A 21480-nucleotide genomic window follows, 5' to 3' on the forward strand; every position below is an offset into this window, starting at 1 on the left:
AGTCGCTATAGCCGGACGGACGTTATAAGGGGAGTCGTTATAACGACTAACTAAAAAAGTGTATACAATCTTCGACTCTTTAATATAAATATATATTATATAGAGTAGGTACTTAATGCCCATGCAGATAAAATAAATTTCTGCTTCAAATTCTAACAACCTTATAAAGAGTTTTTCCCCCTCCCCCCGTCTTTTGAACCCCTTTTGAAATCCTTCAGTTTATATTTACTGCGCATCAGTTTCATGAAATTACAAATAAATTATGAATTATATTCTAATACTCAAAACTCTTTGTGATCAGTGTGCTAATTTGTGTGTGGGAGGTGTAAAACAAGTTTCCCCCCACAAGTTTCATGCTCACTGGAAGAAGAAGAAGAAGTCAAACAAAATACATTTATTGTTATAAAAATAAATGCAAACTGAAAGCTTTTCACGAAGCCGCCAACAAAACGAATCACAAACCAAGCGAAACGTCAACCACATCAAACTCTGGTAAATGAATCATCAGAAAAAAGCAACAACAAAAAAAAACAAAGTACATACTAATTGTAAGTACATTCGGCACATTTGATATAACTAATTAGAAAAGTTTCCACAGAGAAAGAAAAAGACACAACATTTTATGATTTAATTGTAATTTTTGTCAATGCATTTTTCATTTTTTTTTTTTATTGTTGATTTTTAGTAATTTGTTGTTGTTGTTGTTGTCATCTTACTATGTGAGGCTTAGGTTAGGCAGTAATTAAAATATAAGTATATATATATATGTATTTGTATAGTATGTATCTGTTGTATGCAAGTGTGTAATGCTCGCTTGGCCTTGTAATGTTGTTTGTTTATGTTTGTTTGTATTTACATATTAAGAAAAATTAAATAAAAATATTTAGGGTTTGTTTTTTTTTTCTTATATTTTGTTGTATCGACCATCAATTTGTGTTTTTTGCTTTATTTTTGCATTTTTGATGATACAAGATCACAAATTTGTAGCACCAGGCCTAAGGGGGGTGGTAGGGGGTAGGGTGTAGTTGTTGTTGTTGTTGGTGGGGGGGAGGATATTTCACTTCTTGGCATCAATTATAATCTCATCACCCGATTGTAAATTATAACTATAGAGCTGTTTATTAGGATATTTCATTTCCTCAGGCCCGAATTCCTTGTAATCTTGATCCAAATAGAAGAGACGCATTTTATTTGGCGCCAAATTCACAAGCTTCTCCAGCTTGACTTTAAGATCGTTAACCGTCAAATAGACATCAACAAAACGACTCTCACTTTGCTCATTATAGGTAAAGATGACTTTGACACGTTTATCAGGCTTAAGATTGACATTAACCAAGGGATCCAGTTCACCATGAAGCTGCAAGAGTTCCTCATACCGAGGCGAAGGTCTTTCACTCTCCGGCTTGACCATATAGTAACGAACAAAGGCACGCTCGGCATCGATACGTTCATCCTGAGTGATCTTACCGCCGCCATTCAACATGGTGACATTCGGGAGACGTGCTATCAACAATTGTCGCCTCTCGTGCTCCGACAGCTCCAATGTCTCCCAGAGGGGCCAATGTTTTACGCGTAGATTTTGCAATTCTCGGAATTTTGTCAATTCATCGATGGCTGACCAATTGTCGAGATGTGCGGAACTTAGATTCAATAGTTTAAGGCTGGGAAAATATTGATGAGACTCTTGTTCGCCATTCTCCTGGGTTTCAGTCAGTGCCTTGATGGGACAATCGGCCAAGACTAAGACCTCGAGATTGGGAAATAAACGTCCCAGGCGGCATATCTCTTGCCAATTCTCTATGGGATTGCCAGTGAAATGCAACGTTTTTAGCTCCGGATGGGCTTTGGTCAGTTTAATCTCCTCGTGATCCTCCTTCGAGCCAGTGTCAATTGAGACTTTTGTATAGTTATTTAGACTCAAATGCAATTCCTGCAATACTGGCAAATTCTGCAATAGATCATCTATACACATCCAATCCAAATATGTGCCATTTAATACTAAATTCTTTAGATTAACTGTCGGTGCGGGATTTTCCATTAATGAGCTCATTAGGCGATTTTTACTTAAATTCAAAAACTCAATTTTTGGCATATGTTTCAATATATTGAAAACTTCTTGCCAATCTTTTAGTTTATTTTGCGCCAAATCCAATTCTCTCACCCGTTGACATTTCTCTCGTATACTCTCAAAATCTCCCGCCGAATCGATGTCACAATCGTTGAGCACTAACAAAGCTGGCACACTGGTTAATGGGGATAAACGTGGTATAAATATTGAGAATTCCATTCGAGATCCGCATTTAGTTACAGTGAAATCGTTTGGCAGATCAGAACGTTTATGCAATTCCGGCGGATGATGGGCATTCTCGAATTCACATTCCGCAAAATATTTGCGCTCCAAAGCCTCGAGCAATGAGGGCATCTTGGCCGAGACGTGGAGACGGGGGGCAGGAGCGTAATTATGTAAAAACAAAAAATTGATTTTTTTTCTTTTAGTTGTACAAAAACAAAATTGTTGCAAGTTGGTTTTTTTTTTTGGTTTTGCTCTGGCAAAAATTGTGGGGCAATAATTTGTTGTTTTTGTTTTTGGGTTTTTTTTTGTTGTTTTTTTTTTTAGATTTGCGCAGTTGCAGTCTTCATTGATTTTTGTTGCTATATTTCGTTGTGGATTTCTTGTTGTTGCTGTTGTTGTTTAAACTAATTGTTGTTGTAATTGCGCACTTAGTTGTAGTTGTTGTTGTTGCTGCTGTTGCCTTGATTTTGTTTTTTGTTGTTGTTGTTAAATTCGAAACAAAGAAACCAAAAAATGCGTATATCAGGCAGGGGCTCCACCACTCTGTTGTCCAGTAAGTCCCCAAGTACCAAAAGCCAGGCCAAAAGCTAGTGGCTATCTTTGTTGTTATAGTTGCTGCTGCTGTTGTTGTTGTTGTTGCGTTTTTTCCAATGCTCTTTCTCTAGTTGTTGGTGTTGTTGTTGCTGTTCCACCTCTGCCTTCTTCAGCCTTCAGCTTCTTCTTCGTCTTCGTTGTTGCCGTGGTCCGCTCGCAATGCATTCAAATGTTCAACTAAAAAAAAAACCCACTGAGAACCGCGCCAACTCCAACAATCACACACCGTTTGAATGTTTGATGGTGGTGGTGTTTATGTGTGTGTGTGTATGTAAGTGGATGTATATGAGATTCTGGCCTGTCTATGTGTGTATGTGTAGGTCGCTATAGCTCGACATGCGCACTCGTACAGGAGCGGTTTGGGGTTTTCACGCGGTTGGGTCACAAATATGAAATATTCCTTTTTGCCAAGTTTTCCATCTGTTCAAGCCATTAATATAAACATCCTACCCCACAAAAACAGAAAAAAAAATTAAATAAAATTTTGAATTTAGTTTTAGAGTTAAACAAATTTGTACAAAAACAAATTGCCAACTAAATTAATAAAGAATTTTTATGGTTAATTAACTAAGCAAAGGTTGCTGATTTGAATTTTTGACGCCCCTCAAATACGAATGTTTCAATTTACTCTGTCATGTAAATTTGTTTGAATTTTTTTTGAATGACCTTGCCCAAATTAAAATAAATACGTAATTGTATTTGTGTATGTCTGTTTGTGTGTGTTTGTGCTAGTCAATTACGAAATTTGTTCAAAAAAAAAAAAAGAAATAAGAATATTCTTTGCGTTTTTAGGTTTCTGGCTCACTAGAAAATAAATATAGCATCAACATTTACAATGACCTTGCCTTGTTGTATATTTTTTGTTATTATGTTTTTCTTTTCCATCTCTATATGCACTTGACATGGCGTGCGTGTGCCAGCTGTCAAATTTTTGGGCGCTCTTTTGGGCCCCTCAAGTGCGCTTCTGTATGACAGTCGCTAAAAACCAGTTATAAAGTCAACGGTCATGCCACAGTAAGTACCCACTATGAAAACCTCTTCCCCCTGTTGGCCATGTAATATTGATTGGCATTTGACAATTGAAAACTGTGTTGGGGATGGGGGTGTTAAATTTAAATATATTTTATAAATTTAGTTGTAACCTTGCTACATATTACATATACATATTACAATTTTTCCTCATTTGTTGTCACAACTCGATGGGGTTTCACTTTGCTTTTCTACGCTGACAGCTTGAAAGGTGCGCAATAAATTCACGAATGAGAGTAAACTAGCTTGAGAGAGCAAGAGCCAATGAGAGAGCGAGAGCAAAGGTGGGAGAGCAAAGTGCTACAGAGAGCCACAATTTGTTAAGCTCTCACACACAGCTGTGCTTTGTTGTCTGTTATTGTTCAATTTACACACGCAAAACACGTACATACAGACATTATTGCAAAAGGGGTACGTGTGGGGACGGGGGGGTGGGTCTATATAAAGTTAGGGAAGGGTGAGTGAGGGGGGCCTACATATGTTTGTTTGGTTTTCTTGAAAACTGCGCAGCATTTGTTTTGTTTTTTTTTTTTTACTGCTAAAGCTTTTTAGGTTGTACAGCTGATTATTGTTTGGCCATGCAAGCTTTCAAATTACAGAAGGGGCTAGTGGGGTGGCCAGCGAAGCTTTTTACAACCACCCCCTCCAGCCTTTTATCCATCAAATGGCAGCCAACATGTGCAATGCAGCCATCAGACAGCAGCAGCAACAACAACAAATTTGACTGAAACAGATGGCAGCACTGTGTCATGCTTGAGCAGGTGGGTGGGCAGTTGGGTGGCTAGTTGTGGGGGGAAACGGTGGGTGGCGAGGGTGAAGTGCTGGCATGGGGTAGGGGCTGAACTAAGGCGACTGTTACAAATTTGATTTGTACAAGACATACCATTTTGATGCTGCTCCATTTCAAAAAAGAAAAAAAAAACAGAAAAAAACTAACAAATTCTGCATTTTTATTTGCTTATTCTTGTGCTATTCCTTTTTTTGCAATAAGCTTTGGAATAACAAAAATGGCAATAGATAAACATTCATTCTAGCCTCGCCGCATTTTTGATACACTACCTATGGCATTTTGACTATAAAAGTGAAATTTGTATTTTATAAGATCGTTTATAAGTCTATTTTGGTTTTTGAAGTTTATGAGTGGATTCCAGTTTTCAAATTTTAGCTCATTAGGGATCTGTGTTGCCCATAGGCAACATTTTGTGGAGAACTATCCATGATCTCAAAATTAATTTTTGTCAATATTTGTAGATTTAATAATAATATCATTAAAAATTTGTTCAGTCTTTCAAGTCTAAATCATTTCTTAAAGGTTAACTAACTTTCAGAAATCATTAGAAATGTTATCTAAATTTCATAATTTTCGAATTGAATCTCCACTTAACATGAGAGGTGTCTGTACTTGGAATCTTTACAGGAATTGTACTATTAATATAAAACCAGAGGGCCGGGGCTAACTTTGACCGCGTCAAAGTTTGTATACCCTTGCAAGTTTTTTGTGTAAAAGGTCTAATATTTGCGAAAAAACGGCTTAGAAAATAACGAAGATATTGATCAAAGTCACTGTTCACCACCGATTGTTTCTATGGAAGCTATATGATATAGTCGCCCGATCTTAATCAAATTTGGCACAGTCATTAACAGATATATTAAACTAACAAATGTTTAATTTGAAAGCAATCGCGTCAAAAGTAACGAAGTTATTGACAAAAGTCACTGTTTTCGAAAGATCGTTCCTATGGGAGCTATATGATATAGTCACCCGATCTTTATCAAATTCAAAACAGTCATTAACAGATATATTAAACTAACAAATGTTTAATTTGAAAGCAATCGCGTCAAAAGTAACGAAGTTATTGACAAAAGTCACTGTTTTCGAAAGATCGTTCCTATGGGAGCTATATGATATAGTCACCCGATCTTGATCAAATTTGGCATAGTCGTTTATATGTGTAATTAACTCAACAGTATTAAATTTCATGATCATAGCTCAGAAAATAACGAAGTTATTAAGAAAAGTCACTGTTCGTGACTTTGCCATTTGTATGGGAGCTATATGATATAGTGATCCGATCCGGCTGAATCCGAGATATACAACGCCTGCAAAATATACAAGCCTACATGCAAAATTTCAACTCTGTAGCTCTTACGGTCTAGGAGGAGTTTGCGTTGATCCAGACGGACGGACAGACGGACAGACGGACGGACGGACGGACGGACGGACGGACGGACGGACGGACGGACATGGCGATTTGAACTCGTCTCGTCGTGCTGATCAAGAATATATATACTTTATATGGTCGGAAATGCTTCCTTCTATGCGTTGCACACTTTTGACCAAAATTAATATACCCTTTTTGCAAGGGTATAAAAATGAACGCCGCACAAAAAATTTTTAAAATATTAATTCAAACATTACTTTTTAAAACTGATTCAGACTATTAACTAATGAAATTAACTAATAAAAAAACTGACTTTCTTAAAAGTACTTTTTCACTTTTCTGCAAAAAGTTGTAAAAAACTTAAAATCTTATAAATGCGTTTATATGTTTCTAATTTTATTTAATAAATCGAATAAATACATACATGTACAGTGAAACCTCGATATAACGAATCTGAGGGGGATCGCAAAATTATTCGTTATATCTATTGATTCGCTATAGGTACTGAAATGTAAAACCTTAGTCCTTTCAAGGGACTTAACAAAAAATTCGTTATATTGGGTTTTTCGTTATAACGAAGTTCGTTATATCGAGGTTTCACTGTATTTTATAATATTGTTCTTATGCAATTTTTTCTTAGCGATCTTGACTTTTCGAAAAACGATCATTCTAAAATTTTTACAGGGTTTGCTTAGATAATATCTATCATTCATGTAACTCTCTATTAGATATTTATTTCAGTTATCGAACCAAGAAATAACATTTTCATTCAATCTTTTGCTTAAAAATTTAGAGCAACAATTGAAATGAAAATAGATATTACTCAAAACAGTCGCCATAATGGTAGAAAATTCAATTACTTTTGCAATAACAGAAGTAGAAAAGTATATAGATATTTTTTATGGATGTCCATTAGTGTTTTCTTTAAAATTAATACCGCATAAAGTAATGAAAGTATTTTTTCACAGAATAACAACCTTAAAGTCTCCCAATTGGTGCTACATACATATATTCATAGTTTTTTTGCTTAAATTAGAGTAGAGTCTAAAAGGTTTCTGTCTTCTCTTAGAAGTGAATCTAACTTTCCATACTTCTGTAAGGGTAAAACAAACTCAAGCATAGCATTAAGTCTGACTCTGAGGAAGGAGTTCAATTTACATATGTAGATTTGATTATGACGTTGCTGAAATAATTTAATAAAATATATGCATATGGCATATAAACATCAAATGTCGACGAATATGAAATTTTAATAAAACGCAATGCATTCTGTTACATGCGAAAGTTATGTGCACAATTCAAATAAAAATTGATTGGTATACAGACACTATTTTTCCTAATATTTGGTTAATCGTTCAACCATTAAATTTGATCAACACAAATGTGTGCTAAAAATATCTAAATCTATATAGCTAATTTTGTTATTTTTTTTTTTTTTTTGATTTACAAGACTATTAAGTAAACTGAATGTCTATATATAAACCATAGCAGCAGATATAAAATTTAAACTGGCCCATAAATTAATTTTACAGACAACAATAATTTTTTTTATATTTTCAAGGAAATTAATTCTTTTGAATTTGCCTGGAAATATAGTCAGAATACTATATGATAATTGATTAATTTTACATTTTTGATTTTTGTTTTTGGAAATTTTTGCTATTAATCCTCTACCGCATACAAAGCCATATATGGCTTCTCACTTTCAATAATTTTTATTTTTTTGTGAAACGGTACTTAGGTTTACCGTTTGTTATCAGTTATTCTCTTTGCTGAGGTTTTTTGTGTTGCCTTATCGCAAGTTTCAATCAGTTTTGTGCAAGCGTCTCAAGCAGATGAACGAAAGTGAATTTTGCTAAATTTAAAACTTAATTTGCTCTACTAAAAAACACTTTTGTGGCTGAAAACTATTTATTTTTGTAAAGAATATAAAGTTTTCTTTTATAAAAATAAATAATTTGAGCATAGGTAAGCATCACAAGTACTAATTCACGCAAAAAACTGCGGAAGCCATATATGGCTCTACATGCAGTAACGCGTGCATGATATACATATATATTCTATGTACATATGGAATTTTTTTCAGAAATGAATGCACAATCATTTTACGGTACTTTGCAATACGTGGATGATATCGATAATCCGCTTTTAAGTGAAGACGACAACACAGCCGATTCTGAAGACGAAGTTGTTGAAAATAAAAAATTCCTAGAGGAAGATGTTTATATTTCGGAGACCGATGAGAGTAGTTCCGATTGTGAAAGGCCGTGCTCTTCGAAAGCAAAGCCAAAGCCAATGTCAAAAAAGACAAGAGCACCGATATGGAAAACTGGTCACTTGCCACTGTATTCGGATGAGAACTTTCCATTTGAAGGAAATATCAATCTTCCAACTTGTAGCAGTGAACTAGAGTCACCGGCAGACTTTTTTAATTTTTTTTTTAACAACGATCTGATGAATTTCTTGGTTGATCAGTCAAATCTATATGCACTCCAAGTTGATATAAGGGCCTATTTATTAATATTACTAATATTACTCGAAATGAAGTAGAGCAATTTATCAGCATGGTCATATACATGTCGTTAGTGCAATTACCATCTTCAAGACTCTATTGGAATACGACTCTTGGTCAAGAATTTATACATGGCACCATGAGTTGCAACAGATGGGAAACTATAAAACATTTTCTTCACTTCAACAATAATGACGATATGAAGTTGGCAGGTGAAGCCGGGTTTGACAAGCTATTCAAGATTCGACCGGTGCTAGACAAAATCCGTAATCAATTACTGCTCGTACCTAAGGAAGAACATTTGGTGGTAGATGAGCAAATTATTCCTACGAAGTGCCGTCACCACTTAAAACAGTATAATCCAGCAAAGCCTCACAAGTGGGGCTTCAAAAATTTTGTTTTTTGCGTTCAAGAAAGTGGTATAAAAAAATTTTTTTTCATATGATTGATATGTGCGTGGTTAATTCATGGATTTTATGGCGTCGTAAGTCAGATCAATACATGGGACTCTTCGACTTCAAGCTTTTAATAGCTGAGCACCTGGTCAAGGCAGGAAAAATGAAGAAGCGCGGACGTCCTGCGATGACTCCAACTTCATCCCCGGCTAGAAGCAGGGAAGGTACTCCTTCTACCAGCAGAAGAAAACACCAGGAAATTCCCTTGAATTCTGTTCGGGTGGACAATATTGGGCATTTTCCCACATGGAAAAAGCAAAGGCAACTCTGCCAAAACAATTGTTCTTTCCGCTCATACACTTTTTGTGAGAAATGCAATGTATTTCTATGCTATAATGACAAAAGAAACTGTTTTACCAACTTTCACCTAATTGCATAGAAAGCCATATATGGCAAACTCTAAAAAGCGCTAAATGCATAGAAAGCCATATATGGCTTAATTTTTTTTTCCCCAAACTATGCCCCCCAAAAAAAAAAAAAGTCCAAATATATATTATCTTTACCTAAATAAACACATATTTACATAAAAATTTTTTTTTTCTTTATTCTTTCTTTGGTCATGCAGTAGAGGGTTAAAAATTCTTGACCTTTGCCCAAATTTTACAATTTGCTTACTTTAATATCGCTTAATACTATTTGAAAATTTGCGGATTTTGTTTATTTGTTTTGCACGATTTTGGCCCGTTCAATAAGTCAAACAGATTTAATGGGCAAATCCATCAATCAGTCAGTCAGTCAGTCTGTCTGTCTGTCTCTACGTCTGTTTTTCTGGGTGCCAGGAATCGTCACACTTTGTTACTGTCATGCATTTCTCTTGCTTTGTGTATATATAAGTATGTATTTCTTAAATTAAGCAAAAACTCGAGAAAATAATAATCAATTTATGTGTGACTTGTACCCTTACCTAAATAACATCCCCCAAGCTTAACTGAATGGTTCAGGTGGACAAGAATAACAGCACAACAACAACAACAATAACAACAACAGTTGAATAAGCCATTTGTCAATAAAATTTTTCTCGTCTTATGTCTTATGACATTAATATACTGCCCCATAAGTCATGTTTTGTTGTTCTTATAGAGTTATTACTTTCGATAGAATAACAAAAAAAATATTATTGAAAAAAGCTAAGGCAACGATTATTGGATACCCTATAGTCAATAGAAGAGAAGTTTTTTATGACCGCCCAAGTTATTTGCGCTTTTTTCAGCAAGTACAAAACGGAAAGGTAAATGCAGGAAAAAATTTTCGATTATTCAATCTTTTTTGAAAATCAAACCTGGCTTATAGCAGGCTTGAGATAAATAAATCTTATAAACATAAAAAACCTTAAATTACTTAACTATTTGATTAGATTGTTTTTAAAATATCACCACATTGGCCAAGATAATTGTTCCAAAATTCGAAAATAGTAACTACAAATGCTGGAAAGAGTTTTGTTAAGTTTTGTTATCACCAAATTTGATTTAATTAAGATTTTCTTTTTAATCGTCCTAGAACATCTCAAAGTCGGAGATTGAAGAAAAAGGTCTACATCCTTAATAGAATAACAAATGCTATTAAAAAACGTGAATATACCCTTTGTTAATCTAAGCCTGATGGGTATAGAAATGCGCATTGATTTGCCTCAATTGAGTTGAGTCCCCCTTCTATATGAAGATCGATGTGCGTTTTTGTGTAATTAGAAAAATCTTATTCCCCCCAAATAGAAATGAAAACATTTATATATTATCTGTGAATGTGTGTGAGTGTGTGTGTGCGTGTGTGTGTTTGTTATTTTCGGGGTTTTCATTTAATGAAAGCAGTTTTATGGGGGCCCCCAAAAGCTTATATTTTGGCATTGTTTACAGATTTAATCGAGGAAGAATGGAATTGTATATATCAAAGGAAAGGCCCAATATAATCCATACACGCACACACACAAACACACATATTGAAGATACGATGCGGAAAATGGGAAATTTGAAAAACGATTGCGTCAAATCTAATATAAAAATGCAAAAAAATTAAGATGCTAGTCGTAAAAATTTGCCCAACCAACCAAGCGAAAAATGAAGAACAAAAATTTTTGGTGTAATCGACGTAAACAAGAACAAGTAAAAACCAAGACAGACGAAAATTCATGCTATGAAAATGTAATGAAATTTTTCATCAACATTTTCTTTTTTTTTTTTCATAGCTTCATAGCCTAGAGAAAACGTCTAGACAGTGTTTTTTTGCTTAAATTATTACATGACTCTTACTTGTAAAGCTAGTGTCACAACAGAGAAAAGTTCTTTGTCTGAAAAGTGGTTAACCTTGCGTATGAGTAATTTCTTGTTTGTTGCATTCACAATGAGTTCTAAAAGATCATTGAACATTTGATATATCTTTTTTTTCTATAAGCATATTTAAGTCTGATAAGATATATTTGAGCGTATATATGCATATATATACATAATATGAATGTCTGTCTGTGATATTTGTCCAACAAATATCTATAGAATCATAAATTTTTTTGGGGCCATAAAACCGTTCAAAGCGTAGACAAATAAATTTAATTTATATTGTATGAGGACCTTTGTGTTACTCAGTAATAGACAGACTTAATAATATTAAATGATTTTCTAAAGGAAATTGGAATTAATAAATAAGCAAGCACATTTCTAATAAAAAGTTTATAAACTTATTGTAATTAATATACTTAAATATTTAAATATTTTAAAACGTAAAAAAAAGGCAAATAACAACCTATATAGAACAGATATTTGTTGTGTTTAGAATAGAATATTAACTATTTCTAATGCATGTAAAGCACGACTTATAGAACCTTTATTTAATAGACTAATTAGTAAATTTAATACCACTTCAAACATATAAAATATAAAATTATTTAAATAGAAAGTACATTTTATAAACTCAGCATCTAAAAATTCTAATGAGGAAAGCAAATTTTTGTTGAAATTAATAATATGTCTTACATTTGATTCTATGAAAGCAAATATTTAAAATTTTTATTTCTTATGTAAAAGTAAAATTTATATATTAAACTAATGAAAATTAAATTTGTAAAACATATATTAAAACAATTGCATATATGGAAACAATATATGAAAAGTCCAAATATTATGTTAAATATTTTGATTGCCCTCTCAATTTTCAATGTTAATCAATTTTCTTATCAAAAATGAATTGCCATAATTTTCCCATAAGGTCATCTTAAAAATGATCCTTAATAATAATAATAAAATAAAGCATTAGAAATGAAAGAGTTACCTTTAAGACTCAGCTACTTGGCTTAAAGTTTATCTGATTCAATGCAAATAATATTATAAATTTAGTTATTTTTGCAAATTTTTATAACACTAATTACATTTTAAGTTTTCAAATACTTTGATAATGGACGAGATAAGAAGTTCAATCGAAAAGTATTTCAGAATGAATTGAGCTGATTTCAGTATAATAGATATGTATATGTAAATATTGCTTACAGTCAACTATATATTTAGGGTTGACTTTAAGCAAAAATCATTACTTACTCAATTATTACAATCTATCATTACTTAAATACTTATTTATACGAGTATGTACCTACATTCATACATATGTTGATAAATTCTTATAGCTTTAAGTAATTAAATTTAAAGCTTTATGTAATGATACTTACTTATTTAACTTACTTTACTTATATATCAATTAGCTTTAAGTAATTACACTTAACGCTTGAAGTAATGATACTTATACTTATATATCAACTCAAAATCTTAATTACTGCAAGAGTTCACAAGTATTTTCTTAATTTCGGGGAGCATAAAAATGGTTTATTCACGTTATAAATAATATACTTAATATACTTACTTAATAATGTACTTAAGAGTTGAATAGATGAATAACTTTAAGCTTTGAGGATCAAGGTTTGATATCTAACTAAAGTCTAGTCTACCCCATTAAGTCTCTAATTGCTGGGTATACAATTAGCAATGAAATGACTTTAGAAATTTGTTCTTTTCACCAAAATTGACTGACAAGTTTGATAGTGTCAGCGTTGACAAGTGATTATTAAGCGACAAGAGAAGCTAAATAGAATCAAATTTCCCAACGTTGTTACCGACACAACACCTTCTCCCTCCCTTCGTCTGCTCTTCCTCCTTCTTCTCCTCCTTGTCAACGACAGCGCCAGATAAGCATTTCATTTTTTAATACCAATTTTGCTGTTATGCTGTTTTCTTCTCCTCTCTCTATCTCTTTTTTTTTTACACGCTTCAACTAATTTTCGCCTTGGTTGGCAGCGTTAATTTAATATGCGACATTTGCACTTTTTGGTCAGCTCACCCATCCATCCCCAGCGCCCCCTGCCACCACCCACGCCGCCCCCATGAAGGGTTCATCGGTTACGCTATCATTGGCTTTGCTTTTGCGGTTGGATCAACCAAATGCAAAATGGGGGGCGTTGTTGCAATTTGAGAACGACATCTGTTTCGCTCCCAGATTGTATTTCAGCGGTAGTTCAATTAAACTGATGCATTTTAAAGGGTGCAGGAGTGAAGCTAAGAGTAGCGGTGGGTCGGGAGGAGGGCAGTGGTGAAAGTATGATGACATAGTCGAAATTATCATTTCCGTGCAATAAATGTTATTAATTATTGAAATGTGACTGAAATAAATGAATTTGTTATGGCAAAAATGTTAAATTTTTGATGGTTTTCAACTTTGGACAGAAACTATTTAACTTTATGGTTAAACAATAGAAAACTTTGTCATCAATTGCAAAAAAAGTTCTTAAAAATGTTTATAAATAAAATTAAGTGTTTATGTCATTATTTGGAATATTATGCACCGATTGAGACTTTATTATAGTCAATTAAACTGATTGCACGTACAGATCGCGTGCTGATGTTAATAAAAATCGGTTTAAGGAATGAATGAGGAAGAAATCTATAGACTATGGAGTGTATATCAAATCGGAATGCATATAAAGATCATTGAGTTCAAAAAAATTAGTAAAAAAAGATAAATACATAGACTGAAAGACTAGGGAAAAGCTCATATCTTGCTTTTTAATTTCTTGGTTAAGCCATCAAGATCCACTTAAAACTAGTTTAATTCCAGTCTCTTGTTTTATGAAAATAAATTATGGCTAAATATAGTCAATTATAACTACATATAACCAAATATGTTTAGCCAGATTTTAGTGAAGTTGATTAAGTTTAAGTAAAGTTTGCTTTCTTTTATATTGTTAAATGTATAATTGTTTTTATAGGTAAATAGATCATCATTAATGATTTAAATAATTTTACAAATAAATATTGGAAAAAACCTCAACCATAATTATAGTTATTTAATTAAATAAATTCTTGAAAAACTTGACATGCAATTATGAATGATTAAATGTTAAAAAGAAAACACAATTTTTGAGAACAAAACTCTAAGATAAATAAATAGATAATTAAAAACGAAACGAATGTTTTTAAAAATTAATTCTATTATATAATATTTGTATAAAAAAAAAAATATTTTTTCGGTCTAGCAAAAGCTGGGAAGTAACTTAATAATAAAAAAAAAAAGTTTTTATTTGGCAAAAATTTTAATGTAAATTTGAATGCGAAAAAAATGTTTCAAAACTTATTCATTGCAGAACTTTTCTTTTTATCTTAAAAATGTTATATTTTATTACCTACAAAAATTGTCTGAACATTTATTTTATTTATAGCAGCATTTTAGTTTTATGTTTTTTCATATATAATAGAAAGAAATTATGATTGACATTATTTTAATGTAACTTATTTATTGTTACTTTAATTGCTTTATTTTTATAAATTTGAAAAGAATTTTTTATACCCATTTTCATTGTTTTATAATTTTTTTTGTCTTTTTAAATTATTTCTAAAAAGAGACATATTTTTTTTTTAATTATTAGTTTTTTTTACTATTTTTTTATTGTTTTATTATTTTTTAATAATGAATATTTATTGTTTTTTTTTTTTAATTTTGTTTTTGATTTATTTTTTAATATTAGTTCTTTTTAATATGTCTTAATTTTTTTTGTTTCATTATTTTTTTAATAACTTTTTTAAATGTTTTTTTTAACATTATTTTTTTTTTAATTTATAGTTTTTTTCTTTTGCTATTTTTTATTGTTTTTTGTTATTTTTATTATTTTAAGCTCAATAAATATTTGTTATATATGTTATTTTTAAAATATTTTTTTTTAATTTTTAATAATTTTTTTATTATCAATTTTTTCTTTAAAATTTCTTAATTTTTATTGCTTTTTTTGTTTTGTTTAAAGTTCAGTAAATAATTAAATATCAAAAATTAAAATGTTAGTTGATTAGGCCTAGAGAATAATATTCGTGCTAATATTGCTACATATACATATGTTAAGAAATATTATCACTTCTAAAAATCTGTTTAACTATTAAAAGTAACAGTTTAGAAAAGTAACAGGCACTTGAATAAAATTAACTGGTAACTGTTTCTATGGCACGTAATTGGATTAGTTCCGAAGAACAGTCGAAAAAAAAACATTGCAAAAATTATCTCTCTCTATATATAGAAGATTATGAATGAGCAGTTGGGTTTTATTTTTCGGGTTGGCTTTCCCATTGCCTAGTCATTTTGTTTGCCATTTGATAAGACTCATTTTATTTGCCTAGACCAAAAGTTTGTCCGGTTTATGATCCTAATATGATGATATCGTTGTGTATATTTAGCCAATCGTTGATGATTGGATTGGAATGTTTGTGTTAAATTATTAAGCAAGTGAGAGAGATGGTTCGCATTGTAGCTAATTACAGACAATTACTACAGGCATGATAGAGACAGAGAGAAAGTGCGGTAGAGGGAGAAAGGAAAACAGAGCTGGTCACATATGCAAAATGAATTATTCATAACCAACTTGGACGTGCACCGTTCCTACTTGTAGAGACACTCGAAGCCTTTTGCAATTAATTTGCTGGCAATAATGAGATCTAGGACAAAATGTACTTCTAGGCAAAAAAGGGAAATTGTTGACAGTATCAAAACAGAGTGAGCGAGAGAGGCAAAAGCGACATAGACTTGTTCCTTTCAGTTTTTCAATCATGAAACACAAACTTATTTTCTCTCTGCCAAACGTCTGTCTTATGGCCATGGCCTATATACTCACCCAGAGACTGATATGAAATGAAATGAAATGTGAGCGGGCAGGGCGGGGCGTATATAGAGATTGAAGGAAGCAAAAGTCGAGTGTAAACAGGAGGAAGGAGGGGGAAGATAAGTTGCCAAGGTGTTTGACAGTCACATATGCATATCAATTGTTCAGATAAGTACGAGGGATTATATCCCCCGACACAGTTTGGTTTTAATCAAACTAAAATGCCATGGCAACGTGGCAAATTAAATCAGAGAAGAGAGGCTCTCAGGCTCATACTCTATCGCTTTCTCGGTCTCTACAATAATCCTCTATACATTTCATTTTTTTGCTTGTTTTTTGGAGTCGCCATTTAGTACCTCTTTTTTAGTTCTTTATAGAATTTAGAATATAGGATTCGAATCATAAAATTTATCTAATTCAGGAAATACTCTCCAGATTTTTGAGCAGAAGAGACTGTTTAGTTTTCTGCCTAGATCAAAGCCATCTCCAAACCATATGGAAACCATATCCAAACCATATCCAAACCCTTTCCAGACCGGATTTAAAATGGATCTACACAAATGGTTTACCAACACTGGTCCTTAAAGTGTTAAGCTACAAAAGTTTTATGTTTTTTGGATAAGTCTAGTAACTGGCGATTCATAACTTTTTAATATAACTAACTTTTTGAAATGGGCAAATGCTGATTTAGAGCTTAGAAGAGATGAAAAACCATAAAAATTTAAAAGAGTATTCAAACGTCAGCAAGTTTTTTTTTCATAAGTATTTGAATTCATTAATATTTGAAAAAAAAAACAAAGATTCAGGCTTAAAAACTTATTGAAATGTCTCTAGAGAATCTCTACACTTGACAACACATTTTGTAGACCTTTAAAGATTTGTAAACAAAATTGGGGCCAAATTTTATGATAATTTGCAATACATTTTCATTCCATGAACTGAAATACCTGAGGAGACTATATAGTGTAGTTGTGAAAACTCATTTGCACAGCTTATTACAGGTAACAGAGAAATGGCCCAAATGCAACTAGGTCTAATCGCATTTGGTTTGTCGCAGGATTTTAAGAGCCACGCCTTTCCCGCCTCATTTTGTGTAGGTGTGATTAGAGCCAATGATAATGCCGCTGCTTGATGATGATGACTGCTGGAAGTGATGGGTGGAGAGGCTGGGGGGGATAATAGTGTGATGGGCGTTTGAAGTGTGTGTTTGTCTTGATGTTGGCGTGCCAAAAAGTTATCAATGCCCTCCCCCCCCCCAGCCAGAACCATGAATCACTTTAAGTGAGCTAATTTGAGGTTGTTTTTTTTCGCTTTTGTTGTTGTTAATGTTAGGCAAAAACTTTATTTCTTGTCGCTTTTTATGGTGTTGCTTGTTTGTTTTTGTTTTTGCGTTTGTTTATTTTAAATTGTTAAAATCTTTGCCTAAGTCTTTGGCATCAATCAAATGTCTGTCTGCAATTGCGAGTTTGTATTGTAATTTGTTTGAACAGCTGGCTGGATGGCTGCCTGACTGGCTGGCTGGCATAGAGTAAAAACAAAGAGTAATCCAAAGAAGGGAAAGGCAAAGGATCTCTTTGGCTTTGTTTGCTGAATGAATTAGCTTGGCTTACAGACACTCAAGACAGATGAAATGTTTCAGCGAAATAATCAAAAGAAATCTTTGAAATATGCAATCCATAATCATCATCATCATCATCATCATCATCATAATATGCTGACAACAATATTATTCGACATTGCCCCTTTCATGGGGTTTTATTTGCTCTTAAATATGTTTGTTTTGAGTTTTGGATTCTTTAATTCCAGTTGGAATACCTCATAAGTATCAATTTGATTTCAAATATATCTATATCTACATTTAACATATCAAGCAGTTACAATATTGTTGAATGACTTTGATCAATTTTACCTCTATATATATGCACCTTTAATTATTATATCAGAATAAAACAGATAAATGCCAATGCTTTCCACTGAAAGTATTAATAATTTGCACTTTGTTTGTTTTTTTATTAACTAATTTTTGGACTGTGTTAATATATCAGAAATATGTTATACATAATACAAATAATTTAAAAGTATTTGTGGCGGTTTTATTGAAAATACATACTCAATTTATCGACTAAATAGTCAAATAATCGAAAACAATCGTTACTTTTAGTTTATCGAGTTTGCTTTTATCTTCAATTACACCCCGCTAAATCGAAAACCTCAATATTTTATAAGAAACTACCCTTAAAAAAACTTCGTCCCATGGAAAACCCGGTAAATCGAAAACCTCTGTAATTCGTAAAAATTGTGTTGCCTTGCCATTTGGAATTATCGAGACTCAACTGATATTATACCCCATGTGAATATGTTGAAAGTTTTTAATAAGTTTTTAGATATTTCAAAAAGACTCGATACCTTTAGTTAATATTCAGAAAATAATAAAATTTTCTTTTAAGAAATATCCAAAAAAAAAATATGATTTCCTGAATCTACACAATAATAATGCATTTTTAGCTCAAATTACAAAGGCATTCGATTTATTTTTGTCGATTTCTTAAAAAATACTTTTGACACTCGATTTGTAATAAGAAAATAAACAATCAAAATTTAAATTTAGTAGATATATCTAAAATATTCGATTTTAAACTTAAGCAATCGTGAACTATCGAAAGTTCACGATTGCTTAAGTTTCTATATCAACACCATTCCATATTAAAATTAAATAGTTAGTTTATTTTTAACATATTAAAATATAGAAAATATCATAAATTTTCTTATATGTTACCGAAAATGTTCACTTTAATCGATCCAAAAATGAAGAAATTTAGTTCACTATTTTAGTTCCTCACAGTACTGAAAACTTTTGATTCGACACATCTGCCCAAGACATGGGGCTTGTGTTTTCTTTGATTTTACCAATATTTGATTGCAATCCTTATCTTTCTTCTTTAGTCAATAAAAACTTTTTCTTAGAGTTCAGCAAAAAGAAATATTTTTAAGCTAATTGATTCTACGATTGAATGCTTTAAAAATAGCGCAGAGCTTCAGCAACTCAGCCAAAGGTCAGAAGTATAAACATAAATTGATTAAATCGGAAAATGAACAAACTGAAAATGCCATAGGGTGATGGAAATGGGGTGTGCGAAAAAGGGGTGTGAAAAAGTAACTTTTACTTAAATTTCCCTTCGACCATATACACATTCGAATAAATTTTTTTTTTTTGGCCGCCAACGTGACAATGGCGTAAAATGCAATTTATAAGCGCCATGAAGTCATGACACGATTGCCAGCAGCTAGTGCCCTGCCACCAGCTAGTACTCGGTCCTCCTACACCTCAGCCCAACCATCAGCCCAAACATCCATTAAGCAGGCAGCAAACATGATGGGTTTGGTGGTGCGTGGATGGGTGAATGGGATGGGATGGGATGGGATGGGAGTCAGGCAGTATGGCCCGACTGTGGTTGCAGTTTAATTTATGCACATCAAACTGTGCTATGTTCTTGCAAAGGAGCACTTTTACTTTATTACGTTCCACACCAAGTGGCAAGTGGCAGAGGCAGCATGGAAAATATGGAAAATATGAAATATAAACGCGAAATGCCATTGAAGTGAGTTAATTATTCAAAGTTGCTCATACGCAACGTTGGCTGAGGGACCAACGAGAAACAGCGAGAGAGAACAGATAGAGACATAGTGCAAGACCCTTCTCACCCTCAAGTGCACCTGTTTAAATAGGTTAGACCCATCCACCGATCGGCTGACTGACTGACTGACTAACTGTCTGTCTGTCTAACTGACAAAGTGACTGACTGAGGCACTCAAGACCTCGGAAGTCATATAAGAACCTAATTGTCGGCACTCTTGAGGTTCGTTTGCTGTAACCAATGCGCAACATGTTGCTGCTTCTATATATATATGTATTACCCTTGCATTCTTCATTCCTCTCCTCACCTTGACTGGACATATCACATAAATGTTAAATACGCTTAAATTGATTGACAATTAAGATATATTGCCTTTGTTTGTATGTCTAAGAGGGGCAGCTGGTGGGACAACAGGTTGCTTTTAACTACTTACTGGCTGACTGACTGGCTGACTGGCTGGCCAACTGACCGCTGCCTCCTCCAATTAATTTGTCGCAAACAATTTGCAAAAGGGCACTCAATGAAATTCGAAACGAGCGGCTATTTTCAGATCAAAATGAAATCGCCATAGCCATAGAGACAAGTGGAGACACATTTGTGATTATCGTAGGCCAAAAGTCATTTCCAAATGCCTTAAAGCAACAAAGATTTTGTTTGTTTTTACCAGCTCGGGATAATCGATGAAAATCTATTAGAACATTCAATTCATTTTTCATTGTGCAGATGTGATTTTCTTGCCTCTAAGGCATTCAACAACTCAAAGTTGCCAACTAGATTTAACTACTTTGTAGAATTTTAAAGACTTGAATTGATTAAGGCTAAAGGATATTGTATTTAAGTTTTCAATAATATTGTATATTGATATTTGTATATTGTATTTAAGTTTTGGGAATTTCAAATTTAAATATATTTTGCCAATTAATCAAAGTATTTGAACTTAAAATTAATAAAAGTTCTTTATTGAACCCATAATGCCGTTCTGTATTTCACAAAAGGAAATAGTATTAAATGGGTATCTGGTGCTGTTTAATTTGCCCCTTAAAGTATGCAATAGACTGCCAATAAATTCGCTTTTTCGGAAACATTATGAATTTTTTGGAATCTAATGCATATAAATGAATTAAATTTAAACAATAATTGCAAAAATACCAAATTTTTAGCTCCAAGACACTCAAAAGTTTATTATTGCATACTTTTGGGGGAATATTTATTTCATTTTGCCTTCTAGAACTGTCCCTGCCTAGAACAAATCAGCCTTTTGGCCAAATATATATTGAAAATTAAATTAACAATTATAAACACTGAGATTTAATTTCATTAACCAAAAAAAAACATTAAGAAAAATAAAAGTTGTCTTTTAAAATAAATTGTTAGAGCTGTTTAAAAATGTCCTTATATAAATAAGCTTTTTTATTTGATTTATGTAGAAATACAAGTTTTCATATCTCTATTCAAGCTTCCTAAAGTGCTTAAATTCTGATTCCAGCAAGGACTATCAACATTTTGCGCTTAAAATTATGCTATAAAATATGATTATCTTCTTATTTCTTTTGCCTTTATCAACAGCTGTTTTTAGTTTGCCAAAATTAAAGAAAAGGGTGAAATACTTTTGAGTTTTCCTCTGCAGTTTGATGAACCCCTTTGAAACGAACGTTTTTCCCTTATTTTTTTGCCATGCTTTCGACCACT

At 32.6% G+C, this 21480-nt stretch overlaps 2 protein-coding genes across 2 annotated transcripts in view; both read right to left on the reverse strand.

Moving 5' to 3' along the window:
• Positions 1-21480, reverse strand: part of LOC6637873 (potassium voltage-gated channel subfamily KQT member 4) — a 60783-nt gene that overhangs the window by 16236 nt on the left and 23067 nt on the right. The gene's annotated exons all lie outside the window — the stretch shown is intronic.
• Positions 619-2613, reverse strand: LOC6637864 (tubulin-specific chaperone cofactor E-like protein). Its single transcript, XM_002060938.4, has one exon. The coding sequence runs from the start codon at positions 2420-2422 to the stop codon at positions 1058-1060; it is 1365 nt and encodes a 454-aa protein (XP_002060974.1). The 5' UTR covers positions 2423-2613; the 3' UTR covers positions 619-1057.

This window comes from Drosophila willistoni (genome assembly GCF_018902025.1).
Source record: "Drosophila willistoni isolate 14030-0811.24 chromosome 2L unlocalized genomic scaffold, UCI_dwil_1.1 Seg72.1, whole genome shotgun sequence".
NCBI classification, from domain to species: domain Eukaryota; kingdom Metazoa; phylum Arthropoda; class Insecta; order Diptera; family Drosophilidae; genus Drosophila; species Drosophila willistoni.